Source organism: Acanthopagrus latus, chromosome 15 (genome assembly GCF_904848185.1).
Source record: "Acanthopagrus latus isolate v.2019 chromosome 15, fAcaLat1.1, whole genome shotgun sequence".
NCBI classification, from domain to species: Eukaryota; Metazoa; Chordata; class Actinopteri; order Spariformes; family Sparidae; genus Acanthopagrus; species Acanthopagrus latus.
In genome coordinates this window covers 469119-484242 of record NC_051053.1, presented here as the reverse complement: position 1 = coordinate 484242, position 15124 = coordinate 469119, and the positions used below count along the sequence as shown (strand labels likewise).

General features: G+C 38.9%; 1 protein-coding gene across 1 annotated transcript; it reads right to left on the bottom strand.

The window, feature by feature from the left end:
- Positions 1-1244: 1244 nt before the first annotated feature.
- LOC119033788 (coiled-coil domain-containing protein 106-like) lies at positions 1245-3957 on the bottom strand. The gene is made up of 4 exons (XM_037124325.1): positions 3751-3957; positions 2909-3061; positions 2317-2577; positions 1245-1987 (listed from the first exon to the last, which is right to left on the bottom strand). The coding sequence occupies exons 1-4, from the start codon at positions 3932-3934 to the stop codon at positions 1671-1673; spliced, it is 915 nt and encodes a 304-aa protein (XP_036980220.1). The 5' UTR covers positions 3935-3957; the 3' UTR covers positions 1245-1670.
- Positions 3958-15124: the final 11167 nt, after the last annotated feature.

Sequence of the window (15124 nt, the reverse complement as noted above, 5' to 3'; positions counted from 1 at the left end):
GTTGTTACTTTGCTTTTTGTCCTGTTTTGTCTGCCTTGGTTTTTTTTTGCATTTCGGCTTTTGCTTTATTAAAGCTCGCTTTTCGTTCCTCTTAATCTTTGCCTCCTGTTTGTACTGTGTTTGGGTCCACCTTCCCCTTCCATAGTCTTCCCTTTTTAACCCAACCCTGACAGAACCAGTGCACAAAGCAAGGACCATAAAGACATGGATGAAAGTGTTTGGTGTGGATGAACATGACTGGCCTGCACAGAGACCCAATAGAACACCTTTGGGATGAATTAGAGCAGAGACTTGGAGCCAGGCCTTCCCATTCAACATCAGTGTGTGACCTCACAAATGCACTTCTGGAAGAATGGTCAAAAATTCCCATTAACACTCTCCTAAACCTTGTGGAAAGCCTTCCCAGAAGAGGCTCGTTATGATTTTAAAATACCTAAAAGTAATTATTGTTGCGTTTGAGAAAGAATGACCTTGAAGAGTAATAATTGCAGTTCATCTCACTGAGAAGAGGAAGGGAAGAGGAAAGATTGCATGTGCAGAAGAGAGAACAATGGCGTAAAGTTGGGAAATAGTCGGGAGATAGACTTACGTGAGAATAGTTACAGATTGCTGTATTTAATGTGTTATTTCCTTCATGCTGGACTGTTAACTTTTCGACAGTTACCACGCAACTAATCAAGTGACAATTGGGCTGTTTGGTGCAGACAGCGTTTGGAGCTTCAGCTGACGTCATGGAGATGTGCCAGAGGCTGAGGCCGACCTGTCAATGCTGTTTGGTGAGGCTGTGAATCCTGCTGCTCATCGTGGTTGTGCTATGTCAGCTGGAGGAACAAGAGGGATTTTCCTATGGTAGGAGTTGTTCCCTTGGTAACACTTTATAATAACGGTCCTTTATAAGTAGTTAATAGATCATTAATAAACTGTTAGTTGACAAGTTATGAATGACTTGTTAATTGTATGTAAATGACTTGTTAATTGTCTGTTAATGATTAATATATACCTTATAAATTAGTATTAGATCATTAACAAGCAATTAGTAAATGACTTACTAAGGATTTGTTAAGTATCAGTTAATACTTTATAAATGTTATTGGAACGTTATTCTAAAGTTGCAACTATTCCTCATTTATTGACTGTTATTAAATGAGGAATAGTTGCAACTTTAGAATAACGTCCCCATAACATACATAAGCTAATAGCTAATACTTAACTAATATATTAACTCACACTTTACAGATCAGTTGTTAATAATTTGTTAACCATCTACTAATATCAGTGAAACTTTGTAAAACAGCAAATGGGTGGAACAAGTTCAAGATACAGAAATGATGTGATATTTAAAATATCAAATTTTTGTACCTCAACCTTGTTCCACCCATAGGCTTTTCTGTGTACTGTATTTAACCAAAGAAACACCACAGATGAAATCTTGAACATTGTGTTTAATGTACAGAGACGCACATACAGAGCCATCAGTACATGTCATCATACAACAGTTTCATATATCACACAACAACACTTTTTGTGCAGAATATGAAAACAAAATAAATCAAAATCAAGCCATTGGCATTACTGATATTAACATGTCTTAGCATAACTCTATAGTTAGTGAACCAGACCCGAGCTACAAAAGAACTGCTCTAGAGCACCATCCCACAGTGACAAAACAGCTAAGCTTTCTTTGACAGAGGAATCAGTTTCCCCATCTTCTTTTGATGTTCAACATCCCTCAAAAGGTTTGGATCATTAATCAACACGTCCTGACATTTTTTTGCAAAGTCCTGCAGTCTTTGCTGTGGTGTATGAGCAACCAGCAACTCCTTGTATTTCTTCGGGGCCACAACAGCCAGCTCACAGATCGGGGCATTGGCGACGATGGTGTTTCGGTCGACACCAACCTTTTGATATGCCACACCCAGCTTTCTTCCTTTCTTGTATGCCTTAAGGACTTTCCTGTATCTCTTGATGACCTCCTCAGGATGACGTGCTGAAACAGGTGAAAATTTAGTTAAGTATAACAAACATATATAAGTAGCGAATCGACAAAGGGAAACACACACATAGATGCACAGTGGTTGCAAAAAGTAATGAAGATCACATGGGCACAGAGCAATTGGAGGGTCCAAGATAATATACCCACCAGGAAGTACATTTCGGAAAATAAACTTTTGTACATAGAGAAATAGAGAGAGACACAGAGACAGACACACACACACACACACACACACACACACACACACACACACACACAGACAGGCACTGTGATGTCTACATGCATGACACACAGCCTTATTGCCTTCCTCTCTTTACACTTACCTCTCTGCTTGCCATATGGCCTTTTTTCCTTCTCTTTTTTCTTCCTCTTATACTTTTTCTTGTGACTGTGGTGGTGGTGCTTCTTTTTCTTCTTGCGTCTTTTCTTCGATTTCTTTTCTGAATCGGAAGAATCAGTTGATGAGGATGAGGAGCTGGATGAAGAGGATGAAGAGGAGTTGGATGGACTGGAGGATGAAGAGAAAGAACAAGCTCCAGGAGACGAGTTGGCCGAGGAAGATGTGTCAACTGTCCCACCGTCATCTGTATATACAAGATAATAGAAAATACAATACCAAATGCATTACTAACTACGATAATGCAACTCAACTGACATAGGCCTATATTCTTATCAACATTTACATTTATTAAGATTTGCAGTTTCACTGATTCATCAAATTGTGATCTCATCTGCTGGACAGATGTGTCTGCTGTCAATGAATGCTACAGATATTATTGTCCAGGTATTAACTGTACATATGTATTGTTTAGGTAATAACACGCTCATGCTCTGATGAAGGTCTTGTCACTGTGAAATATTGGCCTTTCTTCCACTCAATTGTATATACATTTACAAAGTGCTAGGCCTACTTACTTTGACCAACTTGCTGGCGGAGGGAGTCTGTCTCCTCAGTCAGGTCACTGATTTTTTCTGTGACTGTGTGCTGCTTCTTCTTGGTCTCATGGCGCTTAAGGTGCTTCTTCTTAACATGTAAAAATGCTGTTGGCGCTACAGTTGCCTCAGTACCTGGAATGACAGAGAATTAAAAAAAAAACCTCTAATCATAAAAGCCAGGTGAAGGTAAAATAAAATAATGAACAGCTGGCTCTAGATTTCTGCACTCGATCTCTGAATGAGTGAACATAATTGTAACTATCATCCATCATCAGTGAATATATATGAATGGATATGTACACACTGTCATATACATATATACACACATGTATATACATAGGGCAGGTCCATATGGCCTTTTTGAAATATTTCTACATTTTTAGTTTATGTCAGGTTCAATATATATCTTGATATTTTGCATACAATCACACCAGTATGATGATCCTTTTTGGACCATTTTGCAGCCATTTCAGTTATTCTACAAGTTTTACCAGCATAGATTCTCTAGACGGAATGTGCTTGTAGCAAGACTTCTCTATCACATTGACAATAGCTGATTACCTCTATTGCTAACTCATGATACTAATAATAATAATAACACGCGCTCATTTATAGGATATGAGTTGATAATTATGTCTCATGACGAAGAACAACTGCTTTTATTATGGCTTTAATATACACAACCCACAGGTGAAGCAGGAGAAGCAGAGGAACAATTCAATTTAATGGACACTTCACTAATTTGGTTAAATTATGTAGTATAAATCTTTAATCTTTTATCAAACATCTTTAATGAAAAGACAACATGCACTCTTTCTTACCTTCACCATTGTTGTCCATGTGCACAGCATGGCCCACAGGTGTGGGCCTAATTTTCTTCTTACCGGAAGTACCCGCTGTTGGCTTCTTTCTCTTTCTCCAGAAGGTACCTGGATTTATGTCGGTGTTTTGCGCATCGCCGCTGGGAACACTGGTTTTGGACCGTTTACCAGACCTTGTATTCATTCTTTGAAGTCAATGCTAATGCAGCTGCCGATCCAATTAAGAGCTAGCGGAGTGAGCGCGGGGTGGGCGTGTCCTGTGAGGTGATTGACAAGTTGACAACCAATCATATGACGGAAGAGGCCGAATGGCTGCTTCTCCAGCTCGTGAATATAATTATGATTGGCTTGTTTCTCCCTGTCACCCCCGACCTATAATAGGCCTACAATTCAAACGTAATCTGGCGGGAGGTAGTCACAGAGACTCCGATAGCTTGTGTGATGTGTGTGGAAAGAACAGAGGATAAGAAAATAGGTAGGCCCTAATCAAGTCATAAGTCATCAATTCAAGTCATTGTATTATTGTTGTCAAACAATGCCTGGTATAGCCACTGAGCTAAGAGAGCTTATTGAAGGCAGAACTAAATCTAAAGACACAAAGAAATAATCAAATGGATGCAGAAGAAAAGGCTTCTAAGAAGACAGATGAGATGCCAAAAATGCAAACACAAGATGAAATTCAAGAAATCAGATTGTGTGGACAACTATGTATGGTAGGTTTATTTTTATTGCTTGAAATGGCATATGATATACATGATATTTTCAGACACATAAAATGAAAGTGCCACTTTTGAAACATTAACACACATTTTATGGGGGTTCCTGACACTACCCTGGCCTGTGTCATTCTAATCTTTATTTTTTTATATCGTCAGGGTTTGCAAACACCATAACCACAGAGGGAGGAAACTGAAGAGGTCAATTAGACACAAATCTATATTCAGCAAGTCTAAGGTCTCCCTCTTCAACTGGATGCGCTTTGTGTACAGGTACGCTATGGCATTGGTATATGATTTTAGTCTGTCTGTCTATGAGGAAATGTGTTTACTTCAATAGAAATATTGTATAACTATGCTGTCATAAACAATAACTGCAGAATATGTACTAAACTTTGTGATTATTATGTTATGGAGCATCTCTAGACTCATGATGACAACAGGTGCTTGGAGTTATTTCACTTTTGTGATTTATTTTGCTAAAAGGTGTCATTTAGAGCTTGACTTCTTAACAGTATAATTATGGAATTATGTTTAATTGCTATTACTTATGGGGTGCTGTGTTGGTCAGCATTAGGCCTGGTGAGCAGTGGACAATTTTCAATCCTGGGGTGCAGTAGATACAAACTTTGTGGTATAATAATTATTTCCCTTGTTCTATCAGATTTGCACAAGGCCTGCGTCTACGTCAAGTGGACATGATGAATGATGACATCTCTGGAAGCTCAGCAACCCTGTCCAAGATGGCTCAAAAGCTGCGAGATGTGTGCACTACTGCGATGGAAAGATATCAGCAAGAAAGAGGCCAGTACATTGGGGGGCGCCAACAGTTTGTCACAGTTGATGAGAGCCACTTCAGACACAAAAGAAAGGCAAGCAGCAAGCACTATTATCAAGATAGTAATGCAAATTACCATTGAATGACAGATTATTCATTTTGTTTAAAGAAGAATATTTCCTAATTTTTTATGTCTTCAACAGTATGGACGGGGACGAATGGCTGGTGGATGGAAGAGGAGGAAGTGGGTGTTTGGGATGCTAGGTGTGGATCGGAGAGGGAGAAGACATGCAAAGCCTGTTCTTCGCTTAGTCGAGAGAAGAAGAAGGAGAGATCTGGTGCCACTTATAGCTCACCATGTGAAAGTGGGATCTACAATAATAAGTGATGAGTGGGGGGCTTATCGCAATGCTTTACCTCAGCTAGGTTACACCCATTTCACTGTCAATCACAGTGTGTCATATGTTGATGCCCAAACAGGTGCACATACCCAGCACATAGAGAGGGCCTGGAGAACAGTTAAGGAAAATGTGTGGAGACTCAGGGGGAATCGTACAGAAGAGTTACTGGTAGACCACCTGAGAGTTATTGAATGGCATGAGTGGCTTGCCCGTAAGCATCGCAATGGACCGTTAGGAAGGCTAATCCATGACATTGCTGTGAAGTATGGACATTAAATGTCCCTCAGAATTCCTGTCCTGTGTTTAGCACAAAAAGTGCCATCATTTCTTTGTATACAGTTGCAACTTTAGAACAACGTTCCAATAACATTTATAAAGTATCCTTTATAAATGTTATTGGAACGTTGTTCTAAAGTTGCAACTATTCCTCATTTATTGACTGTTATTAAATGAGGAATAGTTGCAACTTTAGAACAACGTTCCAATAACATTTATAAAGTATTATACTTAACAAATCCTTAGTAAGTCATTTACTAATTGCTTGTTAATGATCTAATACTAATTTATAAGGTATATATTAATCATCAACAGATAATTAACAAGTCATTTACATACAATTAACAAGTCATTTATAACTTGTCAACTAACAGTTTATTAATGATCTATTAACTACTTATAAAGGACCGTTATTATAAAGTGTTACTATATATATATATATATATATATATATATATATATATATATATATATATATACATACATACATACATACATACATACATACATACATACAGACACAAACACACACACACAGTTATTGTCTTTCTTTTTGGTATTATGAACTACCTTGCCCTAATGCCATTGGTCCTGCCTAGTGCTGGATTACAGGGTGATTCAAGGGAGGCCATCTTTGTTTGTTGAATTATAGTTTATTTATACATTTTTGTTTATTCATTTTTTATGGTTATTGTGAATGAGGAGCAACATTTGGAGCTATTTTATGGCTGCAAAAAAAATGTTGTAAACTGTGATGTGTGTAGTCTGTTCACTACTGTGACAACAGCACAACCTTTTTTAAACAATTTTAAAAAAAAAGCCTCATCAGCCCCCAGACCTCCTAAAGAGATCACATCTTTGCAGATGCAGCACCCAAATAATATATTCAGCCCTCTGAAACTGTATCTGTGAAAGGTAGCCTATAGGATTTCTGTATTAAAACTACATGTATATCATAGGCTATAGACCTAATCATTTTGGTTTTTCACCAAGGTGATTCCTTGAGAGCCCAATACTTTTGTTATTTGATTTTTTATTCCTGTTTTTTTAACAATCAAAATCATAGGTAGGGGTGATATTTGCCTTGTATTACTTGGTATTTGATCAGACACAAAAGGGAACAATCAAAAGGCGAGCTTTTATTTAAAAGTTGATTGCAAAAACCAAAAGCAGGCAAAACAGGGGCAAAAGGCTAGGTAGCAAAACAAAACCAGCAAGAAAAAGTAGCAACAAAAGAAAACAGCAAGACAAAGTACTAATCAAAAATCAAAGTTCAACTCAAACATGGAAAACTAAAAACCAAAACATACCAAACAGGGGACAGGAGCATGGACAGGCAAAGACAAACAATGACCAGACAAGGAGTGAGGGGAAACACACAGACTAAATACACAGACACTAATGACATGATGAGGAACAGGTGAGGAGAGAGGGGAGGGAGGAAGCCAGGTGTGATAGTGAGGGGGAGGAGCACAGAGGAACAGACCAGGAGGGAACAAGACAACAGACATAGGGAGCCATAGGGCAGACCACAGGAAAGACTTAAAGGACAAGAGACACAAGAGGGCATGGGAAAAACAAAGCATGACACAAGACATGATACACCGACATAAATCAAATACAAGAGACCAAAAACCAGATACAAAAACACAACACAAACAGGAATCATGACACAAGGGCTATTTTAATATCCACTGACAAGAATAATATGTATTCTGGGTGGCCAGAATTATGTTTCCAGATCTAATCTAAGTAAGGTATTTGCTTTTTATACTAAGTGATCTGTGTTTTTTTTTTCTTTTTAACATTGAGTAGGTATGTACAAGAGGTTTACCGCTGGCCTAAGTCTGCCAGTATGTTGTGGCTTTTAACTACCCTGTATTGGGCTTCACATAAAACAACCTGCTGTAGAGTAAAAATACTTAAATGCAAGTACATAATTAGATAGAAAGAAATAAGTCTATGCTGGTTTTGGGTTTTGTTTTAGGTTTTATGTTGACCTGACCATCTACCAGCAGCAGTGTCAGCAGGGGCTTGTCAGCCAGATTTTGTCTGTTTTCAAGAAAAGAGCTGTGAATAAGGGATAACTCACTTGACAGGCCCATTGATGCAGCTGTATGCGGCTGGAACACAAAGCACTTGTGAAGCTCCTCCATTTTCCTATGTGGGCCAAGCAGATGCCTTCCTGTTTTCACACAGAGAATAATTTCTTCCAGGAACCGAGGAGCCATAAGAGGCATCAGTGAGGGTGGTGACCAGTTATAAAGGGGCCCTCACCTCACATGTCCCAAACAGACAAGAGACATGCTTTGTTGGACAACACTGGCATGGTTCTATCTGTGTGCGTGTGTGTGTGCGTGCGTTTGTGTGTCCGTGCCTGTGCGTGTTTTCTGCCATTTATCCTCCCACAGCTTCTAAAAGCCTCTCTTAATCCAGTTCTTTAAAGTGCTAAGCTTCCACAGGCCAAATGAATACAGTGAATGAACTATTTTAATTTTTCTGTTCAACTCTGAAATCAATTTGGTAATGTCTTTTTTGAGTGTTTACAAGTATATCATATAAAGCTAAGTGAATGGACTATAACCCTAACCCAAGGCGGCGCAGACTCATCAGGATTAATAACGATTCATTTTGATGCTCACACAAAAAAAGCCATTTGTACTTTAGTAACATGCCAAAGGACACTTTGACAATGACTATCTGATTAGTGAGCAACACGCTTCCCTCTGAGATACAGGGGCTCCTGACTCATTCCTCTTCATTTAAGTTAGTATGAATGAGTGTGATTCTTGAACCTGCCATTTTAGAGCAGTGCAAAAATTTAATTTTTAGGTCCATCTGTTGTAGCAATAAAGGGGGATTATTGGGGACAAATGGAATATAATATTGGCTCAAATTCATAATCATGTCTTTAATTGTGTGTAGTCATCTGAAACTAAGAACCATCATGTTTCAACAGCAGCACAGACCAGAAAAAAAAAAAAAAAACAGACACTGACGTTAGTCATGGTCTTTACATTTTATCTGATTTAACAACATTTTTTTACTGTAAATCGTTCTGATCCACCTGTTGGGGGCTGTGTTATTGGAACTAGCTTTGGGCCTCTTAAAACAAGGATCCTTTATAACAAATCCCATATTTCTTGACATGAACAGTTCAAATAATAGCGGTCTCTTTCTGTTAACCGAATCTCAGTGAAGGTGAGTTTATTCCCCTGACTGAATCCATACCACCTACGTTTTAAAATTCATTATTATAAAACGTTATTTCAAATAGAGGTGGTGGACTGATAGTCATCTATACAAAAAAAATATTTTAACTGCTCCCCTATCTCTTTTGGTGATTTCACATCCTTTGAGCTGCCAAATGTTTAAGAGTATCCTGAACCTTCTTCTTTCATTTGGTATTTGTTTAGTTTCCTTAGAGGAAATGAAAAGACACACATCTAATCAGAAAACCATCACCCTTATTGTGTCATATGTGCATATATCCTCTGACAGCAAACTACACTGCCCACTCTGATTTTTTAATTAAAATTCTGCAGCTCAGTTTTTAGAGATTAATATTATTATCCAGTCCTCAGGCTAACACCACATCTTATGTCACTAATGTATCAGGCCCCAGTTGTGAGGCCTGCAGACAGCTATAATGTTGAAGAATGAGGCAGGCAACAGGTGATGTGTTTCCTTGTCTCACTTCTGTCTTTATTTATTTAAAGACACATTCATAGTTTAACTACATTTTATACTTCACAGTTTTCTTCATACACAACATTACACAGTTATCAAATCTCACAACAACAAAAGCCACTTTCAGCAAAAACAATCATATTTTTCACTGTCCATGCATTTGGTATTGTTCACAAATACAGGGCTTTTCAGTAGCTGCTTACAGCTTTAACAACTGCACTTATAGATGCGTGTTTCCAGTGACACTGTTAGCGCTAGTATAATTTTAAGAAAACCTACTGGGCAAATTCAACCAGCAGTGCCAATTGCAGGTTAGTTAGCAAGTTTGTATCAAACTGCAGAACATATAATTACCTTTATAGATGCTACTACTCTTTCCAGAACATACTACTTCACAAGTATACTGTGTACAGTGGAGTGTGGTAAGATGTTGCCCATGCGGGTCTGTAGGTTGAGGCTAGTATGGAAACTGCATTGACAGTTGGGTGAGGTTGCACTGACAGTTTACCCAGTATATGATACGTGTACTGGATGTGTTTGCCACTGGGGTGGGCAATAATTTCTCTTCCTCACTAGGAACTAAAGGCTTATCATCCTCACTGTCTGTGTCAGGTGTCTCTTCATACCAGCCTTTCTTCCTTTAAAGGAACATGGACATGTATGTTTGCTGAGGCTGGTTCTGTTTGGGGAACTACAGGTAAACTAGGTATTAGAAAGTGTTCTGTCTTTCTTGTGCTCTCTGTTTTACAAGAACTCCCAAACAATATCATGCAGTTCTCGAATCAGACCTGCTCATGTCATTTCTGCAATTTCTCATGGTTTTGTCACTTGACAGTGATGACTTTGTTTGGTTTGTCTCTCTGGTATATATCCCTTGCCTGTGTGGTGGGGCTTCAATTTGCCAGAAGCAGCAATATATGTTGGAGAACTCAGGTCTTGTGTTTCCATCCTGCCTCAAGGTAGACTATATACATAGGGTTGTCACCTACCTACTCTTTGACCACGCAGATTTATCTTTACCTAGTAAGATTCCCTGCATCCCCTCACTCAATAACATTCTATATGTGGCCCCCCGGATGCAAAACAAAACCCTTAAGTCTCTAGACATAAGAAGATTTCTCTTATGCAGTTGACAGTCTATACTTCTCACTTGCAATCCTGTATGCTTGAGTCATCTTTCCAGCCCATTTTTCTGCATAGTGGGCTTTCCTTACCTAACAGCCAAAAGCAACAGATCCATTGGGAGATGGAGATTTTGTCTATACAGTAGACAGTAGGGGGAGCATCCAGTCACTACGTGCTGCCTACAATTGTAAGCTGTTGTTTGTTGGAGATGGTCTTTCCATCACTTTTTATCCTTGTCAGCAAGCGCCCTCATGTCTGCACAAGGTGTGTATTAAATGTAATAAATAATTTCCCTGAGGGTGGTAGGATGTTGTCCTTGAATGTCCAACACCCAATTTCTTCTATACGGTCCTGAGGAGCTCATTTTTCAACTCATGATCCTGATCATAATACAACCTGGCAGGACACCTATAGCGTGGGATAAAGTCTTCAGATATGTAGTAAGCTGCTTTTTGGCAGGATTTGGTCTTGGTTGGATTTGCTTGAGCAAACCCTCATAAAATGACCCATTAATACCAGGATATATTCATATCCACCCCTCATGACATATTCCTCAAATTCTTTTTTGATATACAGCCAGTAAAACCTCTCCCTAGCCAGACACAGTACTCACACTGTACCCATATCATCATGAGGGTAATGCCATGGACCTGTATCTGGTGGGTAGGACTAGTTGTTGTCTGTCACGGGTCCATCTATCAAGGAGTCCACCACTTAAGTATAATATTCTCCATTAATGAAGGAGTTTCCTTGATGCTGTTGTAGTGTAAAATAACCATAGTAAGTAGATAGTGGTCAGTATAAAATAACCACAGTGGGTAAATAGTGACTAATGGTAACTGATAGTGTTATAATGATAAACGTAAGAAACAAAGGGTAACAAGTGTGAAAGGGTTGCTGAAACATACTTCTGGGCACCAGCTGACTGAAAAGTGCATCTACTGATTAAAGCCGCTATAGTCAGATAATGTCAAGTGTGAAAATGTAACCACGAATCGAATAACATCATATAACCAAATATGTAACACTTTCATTAAGTTTAAAAATACAGTGCAAAGAGTGATCAGATATAATGAGATGCATGAAGAAAGGGAGTTAACTAAAGGCCTGAAGGCCAGAGTTTCTTAGAGCCAGTGATAAGGACACAGTGAGAGCACCTTCTTAAAAAAACCAAAGCAAGACAAAGAGCAACTGGTTGACACGCAGTTCTGCACGTACGCCAATCTTCGTGCAAGCGCAGAAGGTAATACTGGGTTTTTCCACTAGAGGTACAGGTTCCATAAGAAATGTGGCATTTTTCCATAGTGAAATAGCATTGTCAGCAGAAATTAAGCAGAATAGTGATTGGTTGAGGCCATGTTGTCCGAACAGACACACCCACTTGTCTGCGTTTAAAAGAGGATGTTCAGGGCTTTGAGCCTCGGGACAGTTTGTTTTTGTTCATGGATTTTGTCTGTGTCTGATCCCGTTCTTTTTTGCCGGCAAATAGAGTCCTACTGCACTCAGCCTTGAAGACTCCTGGTGACTTTTTTGATCTTTGAAATCTTTTGGACGAACCCAGAAAAGAGAAGTTGTTTATACGACTTTTTGGCGACCATGAAGGGACTAACAGAGGGTCTGCCTTAAGGGTGGAAGGAACAACCTGCATTCCAGCACCAAGGCCACCAAAAATCAAAGGTAAGCAGAGCCTTCAGTATCTGCCAATTTGGTGACTGAATGCAGGTCTGATTTCCGTTCAAAGGTAAAACCCACAAGCTCATCGGTTCAAACCTAATCAGAGTACTTAAATTAACAACTAAAAATACATCACCAAAGGAGAGAGTCAAGACTGGGTGCATTTATTGTATTGTCTGTCCTGTATGTCACAGCTTTCACGTTTATACATCTGAAACTGAGCATTACCAAATGGTGCGGAATAAGAATGAATGAATGAGTATTGGGATAAAGCGATATCGAGAGTGTGCATTGCATGATGGCTTGTTACCAGCGGCAAAGTTTGCAGGGGGGGTGATTTTGCTCGTAATGAGAGCACAGGCACTATCTAAGTAGGAGGATAAGACTGAAGCCAAGCAAGGTCAGCCGTTGCAGCTGTGTGAAGGTAATGAGCAGGCCGTGTTAAAGACTGAGAGAAAAGTGTGTGTGTGTGTGTGTGTGTGCGTGTAAAACTGAGGTGTAGTGCTATGGAAGGTTAAAGCTGTCAGCCCAAAAATTGGAGAAAAGTGTTTCCAAAATCAGATTGTGAATGAGGCGGGTGTGCGAAAGACAGAGAAAAAAAAAAAAAGGAAAGAGAACTGATGTGAGGAGTGTGTGTGTAACTGAAGTGTAGTGATATGGAGGGTTAAAGCTGCCAGCCTGAATATTGGAAAAAGTGTTTCCAAAATATAATTAGATGAAGTGGGTGTGTATCATTCAATATCAAGAGCACACAGTGGTTGTGATATACAAACAAGGCACATTTGTTGTATGTTCTATAATGTTTGTTAAAGTGTAAAGGAGGAGATAAAAAGCAGTGGGCTTTAGTGTGTCACAAGAGTGTGACTTAAGAAGAATAAGCGCTGTGGATCCTGCTTTCGGCTTCAGTGACAAGAGGTCACTGCGGAGCAAGGTCTGTACGAGCAGCTGGCTTAAGAACATGCGCTGTGGATACTGCTTGTGATTTTGGTGACAAGAGGTCAACCAAATTGCAAGGTCTGTACAGGCAGCTGGCTTAATGAAGCGCCAGAACTGAGCGCTGTCACAAGAGTGTGACCAGAGTGCATTAAGACCGCTTCAGCGGCGATAAACAGGGAGAAATTCCATGCAGAAAGGGAGGCCAGCCAGAAGTGAGGAGTGTGTGTGAGTGAGCCAAGATGTCGACGTTCTTTTTTTCAGTCAGATGTGAATAGGACGAAAATTGTCTAAAAGTTCTAGTCACTCTGATGCTGCCGGTATATTTGTTGTATGTTTGTAGAATAAAGTTGATTGGGTGTGTAGAATTAAAGCGTTGTTTGTTAAAAGTAAAAGCACATTGTATAATAAGAACATAAGTACATTGTGTGTTTAAAATATAAGTGCATTATGCGTACTAACATCATAATATAAGCACATTATAGTCCACTGTATGTAATAATATAATAATATAAGCACGCTGTAGGCTTGAAGTATAAACACAGTAGATTGTTTAGAGAGTAAGCATCAAATCAGTGCAGTGACAAATAATTAATAACAAAATAATAATAATAATAATAATAACAATAATAATAATAATAATAATAATGTAATGTGAGTGTAAGAAGTGTAATATAAATAATTGATAAGTATAGGCAAAATAGAATAACAAATGAAAATAAGTTAAGTGACTTAGGATAAGGTGGTGAGTGATACATAAAAATGAAAACGAAAAAATAACAAATTATTACGCCACTGAAGAAGACATAGAAACTCAAGGCGTCAGAACTCATTTTTGGCTTGAACAAACATATTTTGATAAGGAGAGGATTGGACATTAGCAAAATGAACACGAAATTTGTCAAAAGTTGTGGCATTTGACCAAAGTTGGTAATACATACCTTTCCATTCAGTAATCAATGCACTGTAAAGAATATGATTAGGATGTGAGAGGAGGAGAAGAGACCTCCCTTTTGGTGTGTCAGAAAGTCATATGAGGATGAGGAGCATTTGTCTCTACATGAGGGGTTACAGGAAGGTAGATAAGATGACATTTCCTGTCCTAATAAAACATCAGGGGGTCATGACTGGAGTGGAGACCGGAGAGAACATTCTGGACCTTCCCTCCATACAGAATGTGTTAAAGAGATCTGATTCATCACACTGAGTCTAAAATTCTTCGGAGAATTAGCAACTCTCCACCTCACAAAAGATAACCTTTATAGATGGGTAAGAAATTGAATAGGAGTGATTTGTGCAAAACTGATGACAGGTAATTTAATAATATAATATCATATAATTCAATATGATGATAATATGATCCAATATGAGATATTGTAACACTATGTTACATTATAGTATTATATAAGGACCCACTACAATAAATACATTGTGGTGACATTCAATGACTAGTATACTGCCTGTATACTACAGGGGTGCGTTGCTCAGAACGTGTCATACAAACCACCTGGCTGAACAAGTTACCCAAATACATACACTTGTATGGGAAGATCAGAGTGATTGTGAAGTCTGTGTGCATGATAAGCCCGTTGAAAGTTTAAGCACATCTGCCCCAGTGAGTCACTGAGAACATGAGGAACTAAAGCGGGAAAGTAGAAGCTCTATCTGACCCTCTTACAGGCTCTGCTGAAACAATGGCAGACAAATGGGGAAATAATGTGGTTGAGGATGCTCAACTTTGGCACTATGTCATCTGTGGGGTGTTCCCAGTGAGCGGCACA

Excerpts from the sequence above, each read along its gene's own strand:
- LOC119033788 (XM_037124325.1), bottom strand. The coding sequence starts at position 3,934 with ATGAATACAAGGTCTGGTAAACGGTCCAAAACCAGTGTTCCCAGCGGC. Across the intron at positions 3,062-3,750 it reads CATGGACAACAATGGTGAAG|GTACTGAGGCAACTGTAGCG; the intron begins GTAAGAAAGAGT and ends CTGTCATTCCAG. Across the intron at positions 2,578-2,908 it reads CCGCCAGCAAGTTGGTCAAA|ATGACGGTGGGACAGTTGAC; the intron begins GTAAGTAGGCCT and ends TTGTATATACAG.